At 47.3% G+C, this 16,085-nt stretch overlaps 1 protein-coding gene across 1 annotated transcript; it reads right to left on the bottom strand.

Annotated features, from left to right (window-relative positions):
• Positions 1 to 7,310: 7,310 nt before the first annotated feature.
• LOC104465668 (LIM homeobox transcription factor 1-alpha-like) lies at positions 7,311 to 12,924 on the bottom strand. Its single transcript, XM_010078802.1, is given in 8 exon segments — positions 7,311 to 7,465; positions 8,142 to 8,241; positions 8,244 to 8,302; positions 9,053 to 9,185; positions 9,771 to 9,848; positions 9,942 to 10,099; positions 10,631 to 10,863; positions 12,806 to 12,924. Coding segments are annotated over 8 exon segments (1,035 nt in total).
• Between the last annotated feature and the right edge of the window lie 3,161 nt (positions 12,925 to 16,085).

Raw genomic sequence — 16,085 nt, 5'->3', positions numbered from 1 at the left:
GGGGCCGGGGCCAGTGTTGGTGCCGGGATTGGGACTGGGTTGGCCCCCAGACCAGTTGGACCTGCCAGTGCCAGTCCCTGCAAGCTCGCAGGAGCTGATGTTCCCATTTTTATCTCGCAGCCCCATCATCCAGCAGATCCGCCAAGAGTGCGCGGAGCCGTTCGGTGCCTTCGAGCAGTGCCTGAAGGAGAACCAAGCCTCCGTCATGAACTGCAGCGAGCAGGTCAGCGCCTTCCTGCTCTGCGCCGACCGCGTGAAGGTCTCGGCCCGCATCCGCTCGGGAGCCGCTTGGTTAAATAGCTGGAGTGGAACATTACAGACTAAAATACCCACAAAACTGCGTTTTTCCCCCACCTGCCTTCCCTTCCAGTCTGTAAATTCACTCTCAGCCTCCTGAAAAAATCCAGAGCGCAGCCAGGAGGTGGATTTGGGGTAAAAGTGTGATAATTTGTTAGCGTGGATTGGCAGGAGCGATGTGCACACGCCGTTCTGGACGTGAACGCAGCCGTGAATGTCTCCAAACGCTTTGTTTCTCCTCTGTGTCAAACTGAGCAGATATTCAGTGGCAAAAAACTCTGAGATGAAAATAGCGTTGTCGGCGTAAAACCCTGATTTTTGTCATCGACCTCAATCGTCGGTTTCATGGAATAATTCCCCAGAAACGGTTTGGTTGGGGTAGCTCAGCTCGCAGCGCTTGTAAAGACTTTGTAAATGTCTGTGGAGTAACGTTAAAGTAAAAAATGGCTTAAAATAACCCGTTCCTCTGCATACAGAAATAATCCAGAACGCGACGCGCTCCCTTCGCCCCCCCCCCCCCCCGCCGTGGGGATCTGCCGTACGTCGGATCTCGGGTGCTGCTCACCCACGCAGGTGACCTGATGCTTTTATTTTATTTTATTTATTTTTTTTTTTTTCCATAGGGGAGCCTCAGAATTAAAATTCACCTTCAGGACTGAACGAAAGATCTTTCTGGCCTCTGGAGTGTCGGTTCAATGCTCGGTGGGGTTGGTTTTTCCCCTCTGAAAAACGCCGCGCGGCCCCGCGACGTGGTTCTCTCGGTTCTGGTCACGCTCCGTTTGTCTTCAGTTGGACTCTGACCGGGAGCGGTCCCGATCCCGCTGGGTTTTATCTGCTGAGTTGCCTCTAAAAACTTTTCTAATAAATTCCAGAACTGCGGCGAAGCGATGCTAAAGGATCAGCGGCAACCTGCGGAGGTGCTTGGGTAGGAACCGACAGCTAAAATCAGCCCTTTCCCTCTTTTTCTGTGGTTTATTCTCCATCATTTCCTTTGATATTTAAGCAAAATATTTCCCTTTGTCCCAATAAAAAAAAAAACACCAAACTTTTCAAGATCCAAATCCCCTCCTGGCTTTTCCTGCTGGTGATGGAAGCTCCTTTCCGAGCTCGACCCGGACATTTTTCAGACTCTAAATATCCCGACTTGACTCATTTAAAACCATCCCGTGCTGCTTGGGGGATGCTCTGCGGGGTTGTCGCCCCTCTGGCAGATCTTCTGCTGGCTCGGAACAGCAGAGGGAGTCATCCCACCGGCAGAGACAGTGGAAAAAACTGCGGATTTCAGAGCTCTGTCAGATTTCAGAGCTCTGACCACTCCTAACGGAGATTTTCTGATGCGGGGAGACACCTCTGTTGTTTTTACACAGGGAAACAAAGAGCCCCAGCTCTAAGGAGAGGTTAAAAACAGAAAAAAAAAAAATAATTGAAAAATAGAAGAAATAACAGATAGTTTAACGAGGAGTGGGTTAAGACCCGGGGCTCGTGAGCACAGCTGCGGAGGGAGAGCTTTGGGGTGTCTGCAAATCCCCGTCGGTGCGTTTCATTTGCGATCTGTTTCATTTCAGGGCTGTAAAGTGGGGGCTGAGGATCTGCCAGCAAAAATTAAAAGCTTGGAAAGTTTCAGAGCAGGTCCGAGGCAGGAGAGAGGAGCTTCTCCGACCTTGTGATATTCCTGCAGCCGCCTGGAGCAGGAGCTTTTCCAGAGAAATTATAAGGAACCATAAACCAAAAATTTTCCTGAAGCGTACAGGACACGCAGAAATAATTGTGCTCAGCGCCTTTGTCTAAGAGCCCAGCCCGGCTTCGCCATGTTTCTGGGGATTTTTTTATACCTGAGGGTGAGGCACAAACCAGGAAACTTGGCTTTGAGCAGGTTCCCAGGGGTTCACACCCCCTTTCCTGGGACAAATTGATCCCGAGCCAAGCGTTCGCCTTTGAGCCCTCGGCGTGTTCCGCTCGGGCAGAATTTTAACTCCTTTGGGGAGCGGGACGGCGGATTTTGGTTGGTTTTCTCCAGTTTCTTGCAGAGCTGGGCTCTCGGCGGCGCTGGTATCTGGCTGCGTTTAACACGCAACGACGCTGGGTCGCGTCTAAAACCATAAATTCACGCTCGCGGAATTTTTCCTTTAAATTGATAATTCCTTTTAGCAAATTCCGCGCATGCAAAATGGAAAATTTAGCTACCCGTAGAAAAATTGGGAGAAAAAAGCGACTGGTAGCTTTGCTTCCAAATAAATACAAAGCAAGCAGCGAGTGCTACAAGAAAAGGAGGAAAAAAAAATTGATTTTTAGTGAATCTTTGGAGTTTTATTTCCACCAGGCAGCACCCCATTAGTCATACAAAGGTCCGTGCGCGCGAATATCTTTATTAAGGATGCCGATATACGGCAGCGAAGGTGGTTGACGCTGTATTGAAATGTCAGGCTGGCGGCAGAAAACCCATTTTTCATTATGTTGTAGGTGCGCTGGGCCCCCTCTTAAGCCCGGTTTTACCTCCTCCTCCTCCTCCTGTGCCTGAGCCGCTTTTATTTTCCTCGAGCATGTTAACCACCGAGCTGCCGGGTGGTTTGTCACCGATAAGTCAAACTCTCCCGTTAATTCCGGAGAGAGGAAGATGCTGCTCCCTCCTGTTTCCACGTGCGATCGAGAGGAGAAATTATTTCGGGAGAAAATACGAGCCGTGGGTTTTATTCTGAATAAAAGATGTACATCTTTCACTGCGTCTGTCGTGAAAATAGGAAATAATTTCCCGAAGGAGAGAGCGAGGATGGATCCTTCCCATGGAAGGAGACGTTGGGGTGACGGTCGCCGCCTAAAATTGTCGCTTTCCTCGGTTTACCCGCTCTGGATTAATTTCTAGATTAAATCAACTTTGTAGCTCTGGCAAACTGGGCAAAATTCCTTTGGGAAAAGCGAAAGGAATACCAATAATTTTTTTTTATTCAATGGGATGTGCCAGGTGATGACTAGGAGAAGCCAGGGGGAATTTTTCCTCTTATCCTGGAAGGAATCCGCGGCCCGATATCCAGGATTAATCGGTTTAATTCTCACCACCGCCCTTTGGAGTTTTGGGAAAAGCTGTGATTTCCAAACCTGGATTTTGGGTTTTTTTGGTCCCGTCACTGGAAACATATTTAGGAATAAAAGCTAAAAGGAGCAGTGGGTGCTCCGGTATCTTTCCTAAGGCGTGAACTGGCCCAGGAAACCTCTGAAAACCCCAAAATTAAACAAAAATTAGGAACCCGGGGAATGTTCTCTTTATTTCTGGACCACAGGGTTGTGTCTTGTCACTCTTGGAAATTAGGGAATAAACCTGAATTTCCCAGAGTGGGGAGACTTGGGGGCAAAAAAAAAATATATTTAGAGCAGGATTTGGCTCGAGTGGTCCTCTTGCATCCTCCCAAACACCAACCAGCCGAGAAATAAAGATTCAAGCCCGGTGGTACCTTGGAGAAGAACCCAAAGGAACAAATTCTGAGATGGTTGGGAACTTTTACAGAGCTGGGGAGACTTGGGGGCAAAAAAATCAATATTTAGAGCAGGATTTGGCTCGATTGGTCCTCTTGCATCCTCCCAAAACCAAACCAGCCGAGAAATAAAGACTCAAGCCCGGTGGTACCTTGGAGAAGAACCCAAAGGAGCAAATTCTGAGATGATGGGGAACTTTTACAGAACGTTGTGTCTCGTTCGTGCTCGGGGATTAATTATTTTAAAGGATCACACGCGTCTTTTTGCGTCGCCACAATCCTGTTTCTCGTCTTCTGGCGCAAGCTTTGCCGTTCTCTGCTTGGTTTCCATCACCCAATTCTGTGGTTTTTCCACTTTTTATTGTTCTTGACTCTTTGCTTTCAGGCAAATGTGCGTTTTGGCTGGGAGTTGACCAAACTGGATGTCAGTTTTTGTTTTTTTTTTTCTGTTTTAACTCACCCACCGTCTTTCTGTGTGGCCTCAGAAGCGCACTCGTAAGATATTCTGAAATAAATAGCACCTGCTTGGCTGGGGAGTAACGAGGGATAATTAATTAAGGCGTGCAAGGAGCTCTGAAGTCCTTAACTAAGAGAAAGCCAAGGATCATTGGGTGAGTTAATTCCCCGCTTTGTTTTTCCTCCGTTTCTTCTTGGTTTAGAGCTCCCAGAAAGTGAATTTAAGTGTGTCGGGACTTTTTTTTTTTTTTTCCCAGCCTGTTGAGGTCACTTTTCCTTTCAAGTGGAACTTTTTTCAAACCCATCAGGTAAATTACGCATGAGCCTAGAATGAGGAACTAACCCGAAACATCTCTTTAATTTTTCATCCAGAAAATATTCTCGTTTTACACTCTGCTTCTCTTACTTAAAGGAATCATAAATCAACCTCGTTCCTTTGGTCTTTGCAGTCACCGGGAGAGATTTAGTGCTTCTGGCAGGACCGGCTACGAAATGGGCAACTATCGAGGGCAGGGGAGCTGCACGAAGCCACATTCCATCCACACACACGTTTGCTTTCCTTGGCCAGCCTCCAGATTTTTTTTTTTTAATTTTTTTTTTTTTTTTGGAGCATGGCGTGGTCGGAGAGGAGCATTTTTCATCTCTTGGTCACTCTTGTCCCCTCCAATTGCTTTTTTTTCACCTTTATTCTGTCTCCAAAAGCACATCTGGGGCATTTCGGAGCGCAGTGGGCATTCCCCAACCTTCCTTCTCACCAACATCGGCGTCTCCCAGCCAAGGACCTGCTGGATGAGAACAATTGTTCTGTCTCTCGACCGTGCAGAGTAAAATAAAAAAGGCAAAGTCAAAAAAACATCGGCGTCTCCCAGCCAAGGACCTGCTGGATGAGAACAATTGTTCTGTCTCTCGACCGTGCAGAGTAAAAAAAAAAGGCAAAGCCAAAAAAAACCAAAAAAAACCCCAAACCCAGGGTGTTGCCCAAGGTGCAGGTGAGTCTATTTTTGACTCTGCTGCTGGGTGAGCTTCGCCTCTTTTTGGGATTTCCTCTCAAATTCCCCAAGTCCAACGATAGCCGTGAGGCTTAATTCACCCCTGTCCATCCGTATTTTGGGGTAAAAAAGGTTCAAATCCCTTCTCCCTACGGACACGAAGCTCCTTCTGCGGCAAGATATTGGGAGACGCTTCACCCACAGAACTCTGAAATCCAACTGTCGATGCTCCAAAAATCAGCCCCAGCCTTTGGGAAGAGAAGAAGCAAGACTCAAACCTGATTTTTTTTGGGCTCTGTGGCCACTTTCCTGATTTCTGCTCGTTTCGTGCAGAATCTGGACTCAAAATTGAAGCATCTTCAAAAATAATTTATTTTTCATTAGGGTTTGAATCCCATCGGTGGCTCTTGAGCCTTGTCACCATCACACCCCTCTGCATCCATCGCTCCCGGTCCAGCAAAGCTCTTTGACATATTTATTTATTCACTTTAGGATTTTAGTTCCTCTGTATCCTTCGCTCCAGGATGTTTTGTTTCTGGGAACGGTGATGGATGAAGAGCCCGGACCAACCCTCATGGGACCACGGGGAGCCAGCTAGCGCCCGCGATTTTTCTGATTACACTGAGGCAAGCTGCAGATTTCTCACTTTTTTTTGCTTTTTTTTTTTTTTTTTTAAATTTTCAAATATACATGCAAAAAAAAACCCCCAAAACATCGGGCACATCACAGCACGAGATCACAGGGAAGGAAGGGTGGGGGACTCGCTGGGCGACACTGGGATTTGGGAGAAACATCGATTTGTACATAGTTCAGTGTTATGTTGTCTTAACATTTCATCTCAGACCGTCTGTAGTGCAAGAGCCTCTAAAAGTAACAAACAATTTGAGTTTTTCATTTCCTAGGGGTAGATGACCACACGACAACGGTGGAAATCAACCCACTGCAGCAGCTTGGTCTAAAACTTCTCCATTTGGGCAAAGCGAGGTCAAAAAAATCGCCGTTTCTGCAAAAGGCTCCCTCTTCCCTCATCAAAAGTGTCTGTAAACTATGTACACGGGGAGAAATATTGATACTGAGAGCAAAGGGAGTCCAGACTTGGGTCCTGGGTAGGAGAATCAAGAATTTCCAATTTCCATTCGAAGCAAAAACCAAATGGAGCCTCTTGGGACGCGTTGGGGGATAACGCAACCCGGTTTCTCCCATCGCTTGGTGGTGGGAAGGGAGGTGTTGGGATGCCTTTGGGTGGGAGATCCTACTGCGGACAGAGCTACAAAGGAAGGGCTTTCCAGCAGGAATATTTTGAGAATTAAAAAAAAATAAATTGCTGTTTTAAAAAAAGAAAAAAATGGAAGTTACCGTGATTTTTTTGAGAATAAGTGTTTGTTCCGTCCATAAAAGGAGTAAAACTGCCCTGTTTGGGAAAGACAAGACATAAAGACGATGGAGAACTCACTGGGGGGATGTTATGCTTCTCTTGGCATCCTTGAATATGACAGAGGGTAAATATTCCGTTATTTCTCAAAGCAGGTACCCGAGCGTAGCCGTTTCAATCTGGGGCCAAAGTTTTGCGCATTTCAGAGACATCAACCATTAAAAAAGCATCTTGGGCCAAGTGATCGATGACCATGTAGAAAATCTCAGAATTTCATCCTTTAGAGAGGCCTCAGGACCTTGCATTTCACCGTGGAAAGTTCACGTGGTTGCATGAAACCTGGACCTGGATTGGAAAATGAGGCAAATCCGCCCAGCGAGCCGCTCGGCTGCGACCAAGACTTAAATAAACGGAGTTTTGGTGGGAAGGGCAGCTCTGGTTTGGTCTTTGTTTGCAGGACAGAACGCTCAAAAGCTCGAACACTGGACAAACCGCTAAAGTTACAGCTAAACATCATCCCAACGATCTAGAAAAAAAAAGGAGAGAGGCGATCCCAAGTTCTGCAAAAGATCTCCAGGAATTTGTGCTCATGGACGTCATCGTCTCCTCCCGTCGTACGACGCTCAAGGAAAGTCTCTGAAGGTCTCAGTCTTGTTTCTTCTCCCTCGTTCTGACTTGGAAGCAGCATCCAGGTGAGCTCGTCGTGAAGAGCCGGGAGTTTTTGGCTGGTCAGGATGTGAAGTAGGAGCTCTGCATGGAGTAGAGTCGGTCGATGGGGTTGCCCACGCGAGCTTGGAGGAGGTTGGCTTCGGCCGTGGACAGCAAGCAGTCGCCCAGGTGGCTGATGCTGTCACTGTCCATGTCGTGAAAAACTCCTTCCGAGTCTGGAAGAGGAAGGAAAAGGAAATTTTGAGTGGGAATGACTTGCCAGCTTCTCTGCTCTGCTGAGAAGTGTCTGCAGGGGCAGGAGAACCTGGGAGGGAGCACAGCCCCAGTTACTAGCCCAGGATTCGACCTCAGGTTTAGGATTGAGACCCAAACTGGCCGATGGTCTATTCCATATCATGCCCAGTATGCCCAGTATAGAGGTGAGGCTCTGTCCAGATGTTCTTTCTCTTGCTCCAGGTTATCTCTCTCAGGGTTGTCTCAGTCACTTGGACACTCAGGCTCCTATCTCCGTTCCAGGATTGTGGTTTTGAGACTCTCCCTGTTCTGGGATCGTTGGCCGGGAGCGGGCTGAGCCTTGGTCATCGCGTGAGCAGTGTCACCATGCATCACTCATTTGTCTATTTGTATATATTGCTATAAGAATTATTATTTCCAATATTCTTGTAGTTTAGTTATTAAATTGTTCTTATCTCACCCCCCCAGCCTCTTTTCCCTTCACCCCTTTAATTCTCTCCCCATCCCCAGGAGGGTGAGCGAGCGGCTGCGTTGTACAAACCACGACAGCTCAGCCCAAATCCCGTAGACCACCATCTGCTGCCGTCTCCGTCACCAGAGTCGGATTTTCATGACTTTTTTTCTCTGCTGGAGAGACGGGACAATCCCCACACCTACCGTAGGGATGCAGATGGTCTCCGGGCAGCTGGGGCGGCGTCAGCCCTTGGCGGTACAAATCCGTGCGGTAGCCGTTCTGCTCCAGGGGCAGCAGCTGTGCTGCTGCGGGATGCGGGGATACGGAACCATCAGCCCATCCAAGCCGTGGACGCTCGCGCCGTCTAGAGACACAAGCGGTGGGATGGGTTGAAGGGTGCGCAACACACGGTGGGATTGAGGACGGTCACGGTATTATTCACGTCACGGGAGTGATATTTGGGGGCTGAGTTTGGACCAGCGCTTCACGGTTCTAGGCTCTGTGCATATGTGCAACGGATAAAAAAAACCATCATTGACTTCTCAAAAAGAGGAGATAGGTGTTCTAGGCTCTTAGCAACAGATAAAAAACCTGTTGACTTCTCGAAAAATGGAGATATGTGTTCTAGGCTCTTGTGTGTAATGCAACAGATAAAAAATCCCATCGACTTATTGAACATAAGAGATACGGGTTCTAGGCTCTTATCGACAGATAAAAAACCCGTTGACTTCTCGAAAAAAAGGAGATACGTGTTCTAGGCTCTGTGGTAAATGCAACGGATAAAAAATCCCATCGACTTCTCAAAAATAAGAGATACCTGTTCTAGGCTCTTATCGACAGATAAAAAAACCCGTTGACTTCTCAAAAAGAGGAGATGCATGTTCTAGGCTCTGTGCATACATGCAATGGATAAAAAAACCCATTGACTTCTCAAAAATAAGAGATCCGTGCTGCATCGTGAGCCTTGCTGTGCGTCCCCGAGTTATTCCAGCTTGCCGTAACGCCCCGATTTGGTTACAGCCCACGTGGTTTTTGCTCATCTCTCCCTGTGCACCGTCCCTATCGATATTTCCGTGTCCATCCCCTTCATCCCATCCCGGCGGCGGTTCCTCACCTTCGCTGTCGTCGTTGCTCTGCCGGCTGCTGCGGCCGGTCCCTCTCCCCGTCCCCAAGCGAGCGTTGCCCAGCTGGTCTTGCTCCTGCTGCTGTTGCTGCTGCTGTTGTTGCCTGCGAGCGATCTTCTTCATCTGCAACAAGACGGAAATCCTGGATTTGAGGTTCTGACCGAGAGAGGAGAGGAGTAGGTTGCGTTCAACACCCGCCTTTCGCGGCAACCAAGCTCTGCCGCGATCTAACCCTGCTCAGACCCTTCTGGATCACTCCTCTGCCATCAAAGGTGATGTTGTTTTTGTGGGAGATGCCATTTGCGGTTTAAAAGACGAAGAACTTTGTTTTACTACAAATTAAGGTTTTCCCAAGGCGCGTATTTTCTCTTTTCACTTTTTAAATTCTGCAAAATTCGTAGCGTTTCAACTTCTAGAAGTGGGAAATCCTTCGAGTCTTTCTATAGTGAGGAGGGGAAAGCAAGTAGAAAAAGAGTAATAAAAAAAAAGAAACCCGAAGTGGAAGATATTAAACCATGTGAACATCCATAATTAATCAAATTTTTTTATTTCTCTTTAAGCTTGATATATGTTGTAGGACTAGGTGGAGCTGTGGATGCTCCTGCAGAGTTGTTCTTCTGTTTTTCCAACTATTTTCTGATTTTCTGAGCTATTCTACGTCTCTTTTGAATCGAACGAACATCCCATGGCATGGGAACCATCACTCACCTTGGCTCTTTGGTTCTGGAACCAGACCTGGACCACCCGAACCGTCAAGCCCGTCTCGGCTGCCAGGGTCTCTCTTACCTGTCCCCAAAAGCCAGGAGAACTGAATCAGAATTTAAGTTGAACTTTAAAAAAGATCCAAGCCAGCAGTTGTGCCGAGCAACCACCCGCTACCTTTCTGCAAGGTTTAGAGGACACCTCGAAGGAAGCTTTGAACGCCCGGCGCTGCTGCGTGGTGAGGATGGTGCGCGGGCGCTTGGAGCGTTTGTGGTCTTTGCTGTCCTCGCCGCCTTTGCCGTGCGAGTGGCTGCCGTCTTCGTCTTCGCTTTTCACTGCGACGGAAGAGCAGAAGCGGTGGTTCAGCAAAGCAGGACCTTGCTGGGCCACCTCCTAAGTCAAGGATTCAGAGGTTTTGCTCCTTCTCAGGTGGGATTTAGAGCAGAACGAAGCCAGCAAAGCTCGTGGAATGAGCTGTGGCTCCGGGGAACGCTGTCAATTCAGAGATGGAGATGATGGACCACTCCATCCATCCTGTGATATCTCAGAGGACTCCACCCAAACCTCTTCCAATATTTTTGTATTTTAGTTATTAAATTGTTCTAACATCACCCCACGAGTCTCTTTTCCCTTCACCCCTTTAATTCTCTCCCCATCCCCAGGAGCAGGGAGCGGGGAGGGTGAGCGAGCGGCTGGTTGGTGTAAAACCACAACACCCTGGCAACCTGTCCCCAAGGGGAAAATTATGCTACAACCTCGCCCTCCTAACATCTCCTCCCTCGGAAGCTTTTCCTAGAGTTAATTAGGGACCAGGCGGTCCTGCCCGCTATGAGGTCCCCCCTGGATCCCACCCCCCGGCCCCTCACCGGACTCAGTGGGTGCCGGGCTGATCGCGCTCAACATCTCTTTCTCCTTCTCGTAGTCGCTGCGGCAGAGGAGCTGCCCCTCCTTGAGCACAAACTCGTCTCCGCGCTGCAGCCGCCGCTCGCACTCGCAGCAGTAGAAGCAGTGAACGTGGTAGACGTTCTCCAGCACCCTCATGATGAGTTCCGACGGGGCGATCGCCTTCAAACAACTGCTGCATTTGGTCTGGAACAACCTGCAAAGAAGGTGCCGGTGGTTAGACAACGTGGGCGACGGCGATATTGCAGCTTGAGCTGTGTCACTCGGGGTGATAAATGACAAACTATTTCCACTAGGTGAGTTCCAAAGAAGGAATACACCTTAACCTGGTGTTTGTGAGTCAGTTAGCTTCTTTTAAATGTGTTAAATATTAATTAGGATCTGTGTCCCTGCCGGAAATTCCCATCTAGGACATTGTAGGTCTAAGATGTTGAGGTCTTTGGTGGTCAGAAGTCAATATTTTCTAATTAATATTGAATTTTTTCCTGCAAAGCGCAGAAGTTCAGCTTGGTTTTAAATGAACCAACTTTCAAAAAAATCAGAAAAGGTGTTTCTTCTGCCAGAATAGTTCAACACATGGATTGAGGTTGTTCAAGGAGACAAGAAGTCTCCAGGGGAGACCTTTGAGCACCTTCCAGTGCTGAAAGGAGGCTACAGGAGAGATGGGGGGGCTCTTGATCAGGGGGTGTAGGGATAGGATGGGGGATAACGGTTTTAAGCTGAAAGAAGGGAGATTTACATGAGATATTAGGAAGAAATATCTTACTGGGAGGCACTGGAAGAGGTTGCCCAGAGAAGCTGTGGATGCCCCATCCCTGGAGGTGTTCAAGGTCAAGTTGGACGGGGCTTGGAGCAACCTGGGCTAGTGGGAGGTGTCCCTGCCCATGGTGGGGGGTTGGAATGGTGGGAGCTTGAAGGTCCCTTCCAACCCAACCCAACCCAACGCAACCCAACCCAACCCAACCCATTCCATGTTTCTCTAAGGTCCTGATGGTTGGACACTTGGGTGGGGAAGATCAACCCTGGGTTGAGGCTCAGGAAGCCCAGAGAAGAAGGAGGTGGATGTTTGGAACTGTTCAAGAAGCATCCATCCCAACTTTGGGGCTTTCCTTCGCCCCAAGGAGGAACACGGACGTACCTGACCCAACAGGACAGAGCTCTGTGTCCCCTGTTCCTCCCTAGGCCTGGCTTTGTTAGGCTGCTCCTAGAGAGGGGACTTTCCAGACCCCTCTGGGACCGTCCCCTGGAGAAACCTTCTGCCGGGGGGTCTGTTTGTGCCCCCCCCGGCGTGTCCGGAGAGAGAAATAAACAACGGCGGAGCGCCCCGCGTAGCGAGCAGATGGTTCTGATGAAGTAATTTGGGATCTAAACAAATGTGAGCGGCGGTGGCTGCCGGCTGACAGCTTCTATTTAGCCACTTGACAAGAGAAAGTAATAAAATCGGGATTAATTAGGCTGTTGTTTAAACACACAGGATCTTCCCCACCAGCAGGGAACTCATAAACTGGGATTGAGAAACAAGACTGGGTTAATCCTCCTGGCAAACTCTGCGGAGAGGGATGAAGAGGCTTTACAGGGGTGGGCTCATCCCTTCCAAATACCACCATGGATTTGTGCTGTGCGGTGGCTTTCGGCTGAAGTGGCTGGGACATTCTGACCGAAATGGGGTGGGATTGCTTTCTCCTTTGTGTGTGTTTCTCTTCCCTCCCCGTCTCTCTTTCTCTTTCCTCTTTGTCTTTCCGTGAGTCGCACCTGAAAAATAATCATCGACTTGGAGTTGGAAAAAATGGGAGGAAAGAGCAGCCGTGTAAGCGCAACCTCTCGCTGTCTTCACCATGGAGCAAACTGGGAGCATGTTCCAGGCAGAATCCCAGCCCAAATCTGGGCTGAGTCCAAACCCATCCCTTTCCTAAAACCAACATCCTTCTGTTACAGCAGAAGTGAAAGAGTAAAAAAGACCCAAAAAACGGAGCCAGTCTGTGCTCACGGCTCTCCGGGATCAATCAGAAACACCTGATGTGTTACTAAATATTAATTTGTCAATGTTCCTGGACCTTAAGCCCGAATGGAAGATCCCGGTGATGTCGCCCGACCCCATTTTTGTCACATCCCAGAGAATCTCACCCAGGGATTCCCACCTCAAGCCCGTTTGCCGGTGGTGGACGTGCAGTGAAGGGCAGCCAGCCATGGTCTGGAGGCTCCGGTGACGGAAGAGGATCTGCCGGATGAGGTTCCGGAGGCTCACCAAGCTCCTCATTCCTTCTTTCCAGTTTGAATTTTCCTTTACTCCACGCCCAGCAACTAGACTTGGTCATGTCTTTGTCTTCTTGAGAACCACTTCCAAGGAGTTCTGCCAGTTGGGGGTCATCAAACTCTTCTTCTTTCCACGTTTCTGTCCCTTCCGATGAGTTCTGCCAGTTGGGGGTCATCAAACTCTTCTTCTTTCCAGATTTCCATCCCTTATCCTCCAAATATCCAGTTTAAAAGTAAGAACTGACTTTTCTTTGCATTTCAACTGGGAGAAGGAATGACTCCCCCCCCAACGAAAGACCTGCCTGGCTTCGCTAGATGCTGAACCCAGCGACACAAATACCGCTTGACGTTGGGACACGCCATCCCCAAGTGCCCATCAGCTCTCACCGTATTTTCCAGAGACGCGTTGATTCCCGTAACACGCCCAACCCAAGGTGGATCCACCCCAGAGCCCCAAATCCAAGGACAGATCCATCAAGAACACTTCTGATGCACAGAAGCTTTACTTTGATTTCACAAAGTAAGAATCACGATAATTCAGGAAAACCCTGATGGAAAACTCCCTGTTGTTTATGAAAATTAAAAAAAAAAAAAAATTGGCTTGTGAAATTTCATGCTTTTCTTAATTATTTTTATCCGTATAGATACTGGCGCCGTTCCCTGGATTTTTTTATATTTTTAACCTTGGCGGTTCCACCAGTTCCTTGGGGAAAACCTCCAAGGAACCTTGCTGAGCAGGTCAAAGAAAGTTTTGAGAACCGTGGGGAGGATGAGAGCGAGAGGGATGGAGCGGAAAAAAGAAAACGTGAAAACAGATATTGGAGTTGGGAAAACCAAAAACCCACCCGCCTGCGAGACACCGAGCCCATTCCTCTGCTAAAATAAGTCAGAAATGGTGCCAGATTCCCTGAAAAAGGGGTGGTTTTTTTGCAGATATTGGGAAGGGAAGCGCCGTTACAAACCCACCCGCCTGCGAGACACCGAGCCCATTCCTCTGCTAAAATAAGTCAGAAATGGTGCCAGATTTCCCTGAAAAAGGGTTTTTTTTTGGAGATATTGGGAAGGGAAGCGCCATTACAGCGCCGTAACTCAATCACGCTTTTGGCATCGCGAATCCTGCGCCTTCCGTCTTCCCGGCTAAGCCCCGAAAACAAATCCTCTCTGCTTTGGACTAATTGAAGAAAACATTCAGCAAGCAGCTCATAAACACGGTGTCAACTCGCATTACACAAAATTAAAATTCTCAGCCCCTTTTCCGACACCAGGAATTCCTAAAGAGGCTGGTTTTAATATTGCCTGAATCCGTTTAAGTCAAGGTAATATTGTTTGGGTTGCCATAGGAACAAAATAAATTTTTTTTTTCTTTTTTCATTTTTTTCCTGGCGGTGGGTTCCAAGGAGGTTTGGGGACTGTAGATGTGGCCACACCGTGTCCAGAAGCGACGTCCCGCAGAAACATCGCAGGAGGACGGTCCGAAAAATAAGCGCGTTCCCAGGTTCGGGATGAAAAGTGCGTTTAGGAACAGCAGCGACGAGATCTCTGCGTGGTCCTGGTGAAAAAAATGAGCCCTGGCAGCATCAGGACCACTTTGAAGTGCCTGTAACTCACAATTACATCCCATTTTTTTGGGGGAAAAACCGCTATACCTCCTGGTCCATGTTCCTCCAGTTCTATTTTCACCAAATCTCCCCATGTCCTTCCTCAAAATTCCGTCTTGAGTTGGATTTCCGTTCGAGATTTCCTTACGGGAGGAATCAGGTTTTAATTCATTCAATGTCTATCAATTCCATTGATTTTTCATCGGTTCCATTGGTATCCATTGATTTTTAATTGATTCCATTGGTATCCATCATCAGTTGATTTTTAATCGATTCCATTGGTATCCATCAATGGAATTTTAATTAATTCCATTGATATCCATCATCAATTGATTTTTAATTGATTCCATTGGTATCCATCATCAGTTGATTTTTAATCGATTCCATTGGTATCCATCAATGGAATTTTAATTAATTCCATTGATATCCATCATCAATTGATTTTTAATTGATTCCATTGGTATCCATTGATTTTTAATCAATTCCATTGGTATCCATTGATTTTTAATCAATTCCATTGGTATCCATCATCAATTGATTTTTAATTAATTCCATTGGTATTCGTCATCAATTGATTTTTAATTAATTCCATTGGTATCCATCATCAATTGATTTTTAATTTCATTGATATCCATCATCAATTGATTTTTAATTGATTCCATTGGTATCCATTCCATTGATTTTTAATCAATTCCATTTGTATCCATTCAACTGATTTTTGATTCCTTCAATTATATCATTTTTTTATTCCCACGAACATCCAGAAACCAGCCAGCCCATCGAGGCGGTTGCGTGGACGCAGGTCCACGTCCCACATCCTTCCTACCTCCCATTTACACCTTTGCAAACGAGAAAATTTGATTTTGCTGCCGGGGCATCGCTCACCTTGACGGAAAAAACCTCAGGAGGCGGAAGACGGGCTCAGAAGTGGGAATATCTCCGGGAATTGCTAAGAAGGCGGCTCTGGAGCATCGTCGGAGAGGTTGGGGGATGCAGGGAGAGGTTTTGGGATCCAATTTTTCACCCTGGTGGAGGTTCAAGGCAAGAGAACCCGACGTTGAGGGTGCCCAACGGAGGGCGAGCGCATCCCTACCCTTCGCCAACCCGGGGACGAAGGTACCGCCGTCGTACGAGGATTTTGATGTTGGATTTCCATCCGTTGGGAAAAACTATCCCAGGATTTTATTCCTTCACCCAACCTCCAGCTTCGCCGTCTTTTTTATTTTTACCATTAACAATTTGCTTTTCTTTTTTTTTTTACCATTAACAATTTGCTTTTTGCTTTTTTTTTTATTTTTTTTTTTTTTTTTTTTTTTTTTTTGGACCATTAAGAATTTGCTTTTCTTTCAATTTTTTTCTTTTTTTGGACCATTAAAAATTTGCTTTTCTTTTAATTTTTTTTGTCTTTTTCAGGAAACCACGAAGCAACACAAAGAGGCATCACAGCAAAACCACCACGTGCATCTGCCCGTTTTGCACGCAACTGGGGAGCTCCGAGATCTTTCTATTTATCGATCTGGTTTTTATCTTCCTATTTATTTATCTAGTATTTATTTTTCTATTTTTT

The sequence above is a fragment of the Pterocles gutturalis genome, unplaced genomic scaffold (assembly GCF_000699245.1).
Source record: "Pterocles gutturalis isolate BGI_N339 unplaced genomic scaffold, ASM69924v1 scaffold18073, whole genome shotgun sequence".
Lineage (NCBI taxonomy): Eukaryota > Metazoa > Chordata > Aves > Pterocliformes > Pteroclidae > Pterocles > Pterocles gutturalis.
The sequence above is the reverse complement of the archived record's forward strand: the minus strand, read 5'-3'. Positions and strand labels throughout refer to the sequence as shown.